Consider the following 9,473-nt stretch of genomic DNA (forward strand, 5'->3'; position numbering starts at 1 on the left):
CTCCCGCCGTGCTCTCGGCTCCGTCCCTCGCCGTCCTCCCGGTGGTGGTCGCGGAGGTGAGCGCCGGTGCTCGGCCGGTCCCACCGGCGGAGCCCGCGGCGGCGGGAGGCCGGGACGAGTGCAATATTGGTAGGCGAGAGCACAACACTGCACCGCATCCCGTCCCTCCCGCCGCCCCGGAGGGAGCGGAGCCGCCGCCGCCGCCGCTCGGGCCGCTCCGTGGGAACTGCGCGGCGCGCGCCGAGCCCCGGCGGCAGTGCCCGGTCGCCATGGCGACGGGTGTCCCGGCAACGCGGCGGAATGTGCCCCCCCCCCCCCTCCTCCCGCCCCGCCCCGGAGCGCGCGGGACCGGCACCGGCCCCCCACCCCCCCCCCCCCCCGCGCCCCGCGGCGGCGGCGACAATGGGCGCGGCGGCCCCGGGCCCCCCTCTTAAAAGGGCAACGCGGCGGCCGCGGGGCAGCGGTGCCGGTGCCCGGGCGAGCTTTGTCCGCTGCCCGTTCCCGCCCCGGGATCGGGACGGGCGCTGCCCGCGGGTGCCGGGGATCCCGGCGGTGCTGAGCGCAGCTGTGGGGAGCCGGGGTGGGTGAAATCGCCGCTCGGTACCGAGCACCTCCCGCCCGGCCCGCCTTCCGGGGCTTGGGGGGAGCACGGCGGGCCGGGGGGTCCTGCCGTCCCCCTACACGCCCCACGCCCCCCCCCCCGGCTGCGAGGGGCGTCAGCGGGGCCCCGGGCCCGGTCCCGCTCGGTGGAGCCGGGGCGGGAGGCGATCGCTGTGTAGGGCCGCCCCCGCCAGGGGGCGCTGCCGGGCGGGGCTGGGGCGGCCCGGGACCCCCCGGGACCCCCCGGCCCCGCTCAGCCCCGCCGACACGCGTGGGTGCGGGGTACGGCCGGCCCGGCCGCACGGTCCCGAGCCTGGCGCTGGTGACTGGGGTTCTTGCCGTGGGAGTGGGGGTGCTGGGGTGCTCCCAGGGGACGGGAACGCGGCTCTGCGTGTCCGGCCCCTTGCTCTCCCACGCAGCGTGTCCTCAGTGGTTTTCCGCTAAGAGGAATATCGCACACCTTAAACCTCCTCTTTGAACAGGCTGTGGGGGGGCTCTTGGGGACACGGGCCGGGAGCTGCACCCCCGGCGCTGAACTGCAGCCGGGAGCCGGCGTTGGCACCATGAGCAGAACGTGGTGGGTGCGGGAGGGTGCAGCAGCCTGGGCGAGGGCGGTGGGTGTCAGCATCGCTGCTTGCAGGAGCTGCCCTTCCCCATGGCTGAGGGGTTTCAGGGAGGTTGTGCTCACCCAGAGCTTAGCTGCCTGTGTCCTGCCTGTCCCCTGCCCGTGCCCTGCCCATGATCCCCTTGCCTGGCACCGAGGCTGTGGACCCCAACCGGGGGTTGGGTGCAGCTGGGTCCCGTGGCACCCAAGCTGATGCCCAGGCTGCCTGTCCCTGCCCTGCTGTTACTGCAGCACAGAGGGTCCCCTCCTCTCAGCTCCCTTCGCACCAACACCTCAGAAACCTCCCAGCACGGCTGAGGTGGCGGTTTGGTTCTACTCGGGGGCCCCCACCAAGCCCTCCCGAGGAATTGGGGCCCTCCCTGGGAATCGGGGTTCACCCACAGGGCAGGGACAGGGAGAGTCCAGAAAGGCTGGTGTGGTCTGGCCGTGCCAGGAGCACATGTCACCGGGGGGACAGGAGCTCTGCGCCCCGGCACAGGTGGCTCCTGGTACCTCTGGGGTAGAGCATCGGCATCGCCTTGGCACTGGGCATCACCCTGGGCCAGGGGCTGTGTCCTGAGTGGGAAGGGTGTCTTGTGCCCGCTGGAGCCCTCATGCCCAGGCAGGTGGGGGGGCCCTGGGACTTGGCAGGGAGGTTACTGGGAGGTACTAGGATTTCGTGGGGCCCTGGGCCCCACCTGCGTAAGCATTTCCTTGGGGGATCACTGGTGTTTATTTATATGTAGGGCGAGGCAGTAGACGGCCAGTAATCATTAACCCCAGACTGAGCTAGAGGATGAGGCTCCCCCCAAAATGAGGGGCTGGGGGGTCCATTCCCTGTGCTCCCCATGAGCTCCTGGGGACTGTGGCTCAGCCCACAGGGCCAGGTAGATGCTGCATCCCCCCTGCCCCGGGGACACCCAGCCACTGCGCCTTCCCTGTGCCCTTGCCTGAAGCTGCATCCACCCACGGCATGGGAACGCTGCTGGCCACTGGCCCCCCGAGCCAGGGGAGCATGGGGGACCCCACCCAGGGGGGAAGATGCCACGGGGGACCCATCAGTGGGGCGGCACCCCCCTGCCCTGTGTCAAGCGGGGCAGAGGGACCCCCCTCCTTCCCGGGGCTGGCAGCGGGGTGGGGCCTCTCCACCTGCTCCAGGTGCTCTATAAAGCTCCCGCTGCTGCCAAGCTGCCAGTTCCTGATCTCCAGATTGCAGTGCGCTGCCAGCTAACGGGAGATCTGCTGCCGCAGAGCCCTGAGAGCTGCCGGGACCCCCTGGGATGAGCCCCATGGCATTCAGTGCCTTGCTGCTGCTGCTGGTGCTGGGCGCAGGTGAGGGGCTGGGGCCATCGGGACCCTGAGCCAGAGGGAGCTGGGCTGGGACCTGGGTGAGCAGGGAGGTAATGGGGCAGGGGGATGGGAGCAGGGTCCCCTGGGCTGCTTTCTGAGCAGGGGCTGGGGGATGCCAGAGCCACTGGCCCTCAGCACCCCAGCGGCAGGGACACCACCGTCTCTCCTGGTCTGGCCCCAGGGCGCAGCACCCCAGGGCTGGTAGTCCCCAGCAAAGCTGGGTCCTGGGGACCTCACTGTGGCCTCAGCCCCTCTTAGCCGCGTCGGAAAGGATTGGCCAGGGCTGAGCAGCCGTGCCGTGCCAGGGCCAGCCAGAGCAGGCTGCGCCTGGGGCTTGCAGGCTGGTATGCAGGTGTGTCTCGGTAAGCTGTTCGGACCCCGAGCTCTCCGCCAGTGCTGCCAGCTCCTGTGACACGTGCTGGGAAAACACCCAGGAGCTGCCTGTGCTGGCCAGCAGCTAGGCCATGTGGGTCTGGGGGCCACGGGTGGCACCCCACCCTTCCAGCCCAGTGACTCAGAGCAAAGGAGGTTTTATCGGGGTGGGCAGGCTGTGCCTGAGACCCCCAGCGTGGCAGGGTCCCCTCAGGAGCAGGGGGCTGGGCATGGAGCCAGTGCCAGGTGCCCAGGCACCGCTGCCTGGACCCTCGGTGGTGCCACGTGTGCCCAGCACGAGCCCCAGCTGTGGGATGTTCCTGAAGGTCTTGGCCTCATGGGCAGCGGCAGCTGCCAGTGGTAAGCTACTGGAGGTCATGGTGGTTTTTGGTGCCTTGTGACCCAGCAGGACACCAAGCCAAGGAGCCACGTTGTGTAAAACCTTACCAAACTGGTGCTGCAGTCCCAGCCACTGACTCCCAGTGTTTCCTCCAGGTACGCATGCCATGACCACCACTGACCCAGTCACCACAGAGACAACCATGGCCGACACACCCACCATAGAGATGACTGACACACCCGCCATAGAGGTGACTGACACTGACACAATTGCCATGGAGACCACCATGGCTGACACAACCACCGCAGAGATCATCACCACTGACACGACCGCTACGGAGACAACTGCCGAGACGACCGCTGAGACGACCACCCCTATGGCTGCTGCTCCGAACATCACAGCCTCCAAAAACACAAGCGATAACGGGACCCAACCCTCTGTCTCCTCCCCCACTACAGTCTTCCCCACCACACGCAACACCACAGACTTCCAGTCCATCAACAGCTCCACAGGCAACGCCACAGTCAACAGCACCACAGTGCCCATCTCTAGCGGTGCTGCCGCATCCCATGACAATGCCACTGTGAACAGCAGCAGCGGGCCTCCCCCCTTCAGCACCAACACAAGCAACAGGAACTCCACGGTTCCCACCCCCGCTGCGTCTGGTAGAACAGTGATCCCCATCTCCAGCACCAAAGGCAAGGGGAGCACCAGCACCCAGGTCATCCACATGCAGAAAACCTCTGTCACCACTCCTGGCAGCACAGCTCCCAGGCAGACACACATGGCTGTGCTGGGCAGCAGTGACAGTCCCAACCCCAGTGACAGTCCCAACCCCAGTGACAGTCCCAACCCCAGCAAAGCCACAGTCCAGCTGCTCGTCCGCATCCTGCTGTCCTTCCGCATTGTCAACAGGAGCTTCGATGAGAGCCTGCATGACCCCACGTCGAAGGAGTACAGGAGCCTAAGCCACACTGTCTTGACCATGGTGAGTCCCAGCCCTGCCCACGGGCTGACCTGGGCAAGCAAAGACCTCCTGGTCTGTGCTGAGAAGCGGCAGCCTCCTGTCGGGGCTCCCTGTGAAAGTGCCCTGAGCAATCGCTCTGGCAGCCGCTATGGCAGCCCTGGCCAGTTGAGGGGGGGGGTGTCTGCCAGGGTGGTGGCCATCACCCCCATGCTTTGTTCCAGTTCAAGTACGTCTTTGGCTGCACGAGCTGCATGGGCAGGCAGAACTACAAGGGATGCAGTGAGCTCCGTTTCAGGTGAGAAGGCCAGCAGCTCTGGCTGCAGAGGCCAGCGTGCCCTGGCTGCACGGTGCAGAGCCCCTTGCGGGGGGCGGCGATCCGTGCACTAACACCTCCTCTTGCGGGCAGCCAAGGCTCGGTGAAGGTGCAGTCCATCCTCGTGTTCGGGCACAGCAATGACACCATCACCAGTGATGCCGTTGAGCAGCAGCTGAAGGAAAAGCTGAGCCAGAACAACTCCATCATGGACCTGCAGCTGGCTGACATCCGGAGTGAGTGGGAGCTTCAGGCTGGGGACATGAGAGTGGCTGGAGCCCTCTGGGGGTGCTTTCAGGAGCTCTACAAGCGCTGCTGCATCCTGGCTGGGGCAGGGAGGCTCCTTGGTGTTGGGACAGGCTCAGGGCTTGCAGCCAGCAGAGCCAATGCAGTTTCCCATTGCCTGTTGCAGACAGCACTGGGAAGACCAACTGGACACTGTGGAGGAGGGCTCATCCCCTCGTGCCCTGTCCTGGGGGTCTCTCAAGGCTGTTTGTCCTGGACAGCCCCTTGGCTCTGCCCGGCAGCACAGTCATGGCTCTGGTCCTCTTTCAGGCACTGCGGAGGTGACGTCCCTGTCACCGGTGCCTGTGGTCCCAGATTGGGCCATTGCTCTGCTGGTCCTGGTCTGCATCCTGCTGCTGCTGAGCATCCTCACCTGCCTTTTGCTGGTGAGTCCCCTGTCCCCATCCCTGTCCTCACCTGCCTTTTGCTGGTGAGTCCCCTGTCCCCATCCCTGTCCTCACCTGCCTTTTGCTGGTGAGTCCCCTGTCCCCCTCCCCATGCCTTCAGGCCCCTGACCTCTTCCCTCTCCCCACCAGACCACCTGCACCTGCCGCCGGAAAAGCCGAGGGAAGCTGGATCTCTTCGGCACAAAGGACTCGTACCACCCCATGGCCGACTATCCCCCATACCAGAGCCATGGGCGCTACGTGTCACCCAACAGCAAGCCGAACCCCTACAGCCAGGTGAGAGCTGAGTGCTACCATCCCCAGGGTGGCTTGCACCCACCATCCTGGCTGATGTGGGGCTGGGGTGGTGCAGGGGAAGGTGCTTTTTGGTGCAGCCGGGTAGCTGGGCAGGTCCCTTGACCGCTGGGTTAATGGCTAACAGAGCCAGTGGGGCAGGGGACGGGTGGCCCTGGGAGCCCGCCCCACGCCAGTCCCTCCCCAGCTGGGAGGTGAGTGCAACTTTCATGCCTGGATGGAGCGGTGGTGCTGGGCGCGCAGCCGGTGCTGGCAGACCCAGCCTGGCTCCGGGGAGCTTCCCGTGACCTTGGGCAGCTGCTCCCCCTGCCCAGCCCTGGGCAGTGGCGAGGGGAGTCGGCTGCCTACCTTCGCTGCCCCTTCTCAGGCTTGGAGGTATCCCAGCCGGACCCTTGCATCTGCCGGAGTTGGGGCATCCTTCCGCCATGGATGGGGAGCGGGGTCGGGTTTGGGCCTTGGGCCGGAGCAGTGCAGGGGCTGCAGGGGCTGGGGGCGCGGCGGATCCCTGTATCCTGCATCCCGTATCTTGCACCAGCGGCTCTGCAACCGGGGCTGCAGGTGCAGTGGCAGGAGCTGCCCGCACATGCAAAGGGCACGATGCGCTGCACTCCCCTGTGTGCCAGTGATGTGGGTGGGGGCCGTATCCAGCTGCTTGGCTCCGTGCAAGCAGCTCGCCCTGTTCGAATGCCAGGGGCCTGGGTAAATATTTACCTTTGCTCTTGCCGGGCAGGCTTATCGTGCAGGAGGAGAGGAACACGTTCAGGGCCACTTCGGCTCCTCTGCCAGCTCCTGGGCCCATGGGAGGGCTCAGGGTGCCCATGGGGGCTCTGAGTGCCCATGGTTGGGGGCAGCTTCCCACCATGGAGTGGGGGGTGTGTGTGTGTGTGTGTGTGTGTGTGTGCGTTTTTTAGCCAAGCACAGCACTGTGCTGTCCATGGCGCCTGTGGTGAGGCTGTGGGGGTTCACCTGCTGCCCCCGAATGAGTGCTGAGGAGGGGGGTCAGCCTGGCCCCTCTGCAACCCGCCTCTGATGCCCCCCGCTACTCCCTCGCCAGGTGGCCGGCAGCAACGGTGCGGGGGCCGGCACCTTCACCTACACCAACCCCGCCGCCACGTCCGACAACCTCTGAGGGACATGCTGGGATGCTCCTGGGGGCGCAGCACCGGCCCCGGGCATGTCCCCCGGAGATGCTGGGCCCCTCGCCGCAGGCAGCGGGAGCCGGATGGTTCTGGAGCAGCCGGATTCATGCGTATGACAGAACTAGACAAACAAAGATTTGGGGTGGGAGGGGAGGTCCCCCGCACCCCCCGACCCCCACGCTCGCTCGGCTGTGCACCCCCTGCTCTGTACTCTGGGTGGGGGACCAGGCTCGCACCCCCCCACGCTCACCCGTGGGGTTCAGTTGCTCTTTTTGTGGTGTTATTTTATATAAATATGTATATGGGGTGTCAGCACTGGGTTCGGCTGGGTGGGGAAGCAGGGTAGCAGAGTCCGTGGCTGTAGTATATTTACTGCATTTCACAATAAAAGGATGGGTGCAGTTGGGCGCTGTGTCCTGTGGGGCTGGGTGCCTCCCCTGGGGTAGTGACTCCCCTTCTGGCTCCATGGTGGCTCTGATGTCCCTGGTGTGGCCATCACCCACCTGGGTGACCGCGGCTCGGGGCGGGCTGCTCTTGTTTCTTGGGCTGGACAGACCTGGGGTTTTCTCTCACTGTCATAGTTCCTACAGTCCCCTGGGCGCTGGCAGCGTCCCTGTCCCCTGCATCCCCCTGGGTGTGACCACGTCCTGCCGGGATGCTGCCCCTTTTGCTCACACCCTGCCCGCCTGTCCCGCAGTCTCGGTTTCTGTCTCATGAGCAAACATGCCTCATTTGACGCAACTGTTTATCCTGTGGCTGCACAAGCAGAATGTAAAGGTGACGATGGGGCCATAAAGCTGCGGGGCGAGCGCTGCGAAGGCTGTACATGAGTTGCTGGTGTACATGCAGCCGTGTCTTGACCCAGCTGGTCCCACTCCCCTCCCCTGCCTGATCTGGGCTCGGGATCCCCCAAACCCTGTGTGAGCCATGAAATGGCTTTTTGGGGGGGGGGTGCCAGGGGGAAGGGGAGTGGGGCAGGGCTGCGGGACGTGCCAAGGGGCAGCGGGGTGACCCCAGCGGGGTGAGGGACTGAAGCAGGACCTGGCCCGCCCAGCCAAGCTGTGCTGGGCCACAAGCCTTTGGGATGGCCATGCCCTGAGTAGGGGGGACAGCCCCCTGACAGTCCTGGTTTGGGCTGGGCCCACACTGGGGACTGGGAGGGTTTTGGCAATCACTGAAAAGGCAAAAAAACAAGGAAACAAACCTTCCCCAAAGAAATCCCTTGTGGGCTCAGGCACGAAGCCAGATGCTTCGCTGGGAACCAGCCCTGGGACTGGACTGGCAGCATGTGGCTGTTGGGACACCTCAGCCGCAGCACGTGGGCACCAGGTGGTGGGACGTGGCTGCACTGGGTGCCTGGGGACCCCAGCATGTGTCAGGAGGCACCTGGGCCATGCTGGGGTGTGAGCAAGGGGCTTAGGGGACAGGGGGTGGGGGCTGCCCAGCAAGAGGAGGTGATGCAAGCCCTGAGGCTGGCAGTGGGGGGGGGGGGTTTGTCGCTGCTGCTTTTGGTTTTTCCATGTGCCTTACTGATACCCAGAGTTGCCAAAAGCAGCAGCCAAACCCAGCAGGTTTCCAGCCCTGCAGGCACTGGGACAGGGTGTGCCCTGGCAGGGGGGGCTTTAGGGCAGGAGCTGGGCAGTTTGACACAGGGAAGGCTTTGGGGGGCCCGTGCGTGCTTGTGAAAAGCAGGATGATGGGGGGCAGGGGAATGTGGTGCCACATCCCACCCTTGCCTTCAAAACAGAAGGGAAAAGCTAAAAGCAGCCTTGAGGGGTGGTTGTGTAGTGTCGCGTCCCATTTCCCTGCTCCCCAAGCCCTGCTGCCAGCTGGGGATGGGGCCATGTGCCCAGGGCAGGGACCCGCAGGGTGCAGGGGGGTCTGGCTGGGGCTGCTGCCACATGGGGCTGGGCTGGGCAGGGCTGCGGCTGCCCCCACCCAGCCCTGGGCTGGGCCCACAGGAATCGAAACAGGTACCTGGGCTTGCCCCTACAAAGAGCTGCCTGTTCACAGGGTGCCCAGCCCAGCCACCGCAGCCCCACTGGCCTCAGCCAGAGGGGATGATGTTCCCCACGGACAGGCACCAGTAGCGGCAGGGGGGGCCCCTGCCCCACATGTGGCTCCCCCACCTGCCACACCGCTCCCCGGGGCCCCATGGCACGTGGGTACCCAAGTGGGGGTCCAGCCCCTGTTACCCACCCCAAGGGGATACCCCAGCACCAAGCAACCCCCCTGAGCTGGACCGGCCCCGCCCTTGGAAACTCCCACTAATGCTCTAGGGGTTTTGTCTCTCAGCCCACCGGGGCGATGGTCCAGGTGCACCTCAACACCCAGGGACAGGGTGGCAGCGGCCACGTGGCCGGGCAGAGCACGGGCAGGGACTGGACACGTCAGCACTGCCTGGGCTGCCCTGGGCCCTTCGCTGGGCAGGATTGGCCCCTGCTGGCTGCGGCCCAAAGGACAGCCTTGGCCCGTGGCCTCGCTGCCAGGGCCAGCTCCACGGCGTTGGTGATGGGGGCCACACCATGGGGAGCAGCCAGCACCCCACAGCCCCCTGTGCCGGTGTTCCCTGCAGAGCGGCTGCCCTCCGCTGCAGGGTGGCTCTGAAGGAGTCTGGCATCGCAGTTTATTGTAGGAAATCATGAAAATACAGCAAACGTAACAGAACCTAGGAGAAACTACAGCAGCTCAGACAGATCCCGGCACACGACCACCAGTGTGGGTCCCTGTGGTGGACGGGGGCCCTGCATGGCTCCCAGCCAGGTCGGATCCCGGCCCCATGGCTCCAGCCTGCCCTGGCTG

The 9,473-nt window shown here is 65.9% G+C and overlaps 1 protein-coding gene across 1 annotated transcript; it reads left to right on the forward strand.

The window, feature by feature from the left end:
- The first annotated feature begins 29 nt into the window (after positions 1–29).
- Positions 30–7,077, forward strand: MUC1 (mucin 1, cell surface associated). The gene is made up of 8 exons (XM_064475389.1): positions 30–2,536; positions 3,422–4,093; positions 4,130–4,254; positions 4,455–4,528; positions 4,640–4,782; positions 5,102–5,217; positions 5,368–5,514; positions 6,587–7,077. The coding sequence occupies exons 1-8, from the start codon at positions 2,485–2,487 to the stop codon at positions 6,659–6,661; spliced, it is 1,404 nt and encodes a 467-aa protein (XP_064331459.1). The 5' UTR covers positions 30–2,484; the 3' UTR covers positions 6,662–7,077.
- The last annotated feature ends 2,396 nt before the right edge of the window (positions 7,078–9,473 follow it).

The sequence above is a fragment of the Phalacrocorax carbo genome, chromosome 28 (assembly GCF_963921805.1).
Source record: "Phalacrocorax carbo chromosome 28, bPhaCar2.1, whole genome shotgun sequence".
NCBI lineage: Eukaryota > Metazoa > Chordata > Aves > Suliformes > Phalacrocoracidae > Phalacrocorax > Phalacrocorax carbo.

Bases quoted from the DNA above. Each gene is read 5' to 3' on its own strand.
- MUC1 (XM_064475389.1), top strand. From the start codon at position 2,485: ATGAGCCCCATGGCATTCAGTGCCTTGCTGCTGCTGCTGGTGCTGGGC. The intron at 2,537-3,421 runs GTGAGGGGCTGG...TGTTTCCTCCAG, and splicing joins GCTGCTGGTGCTGGGCGCAG to GTACGCATGCCATGACCACC. The intron at 4,255-4,454 runs GTGAGTCCCAGC...GCTTTGTTCCAG, and splicing joins GCCACACTGTCTTGACCATG to TTCAAGTACGTCTTTGGCTG.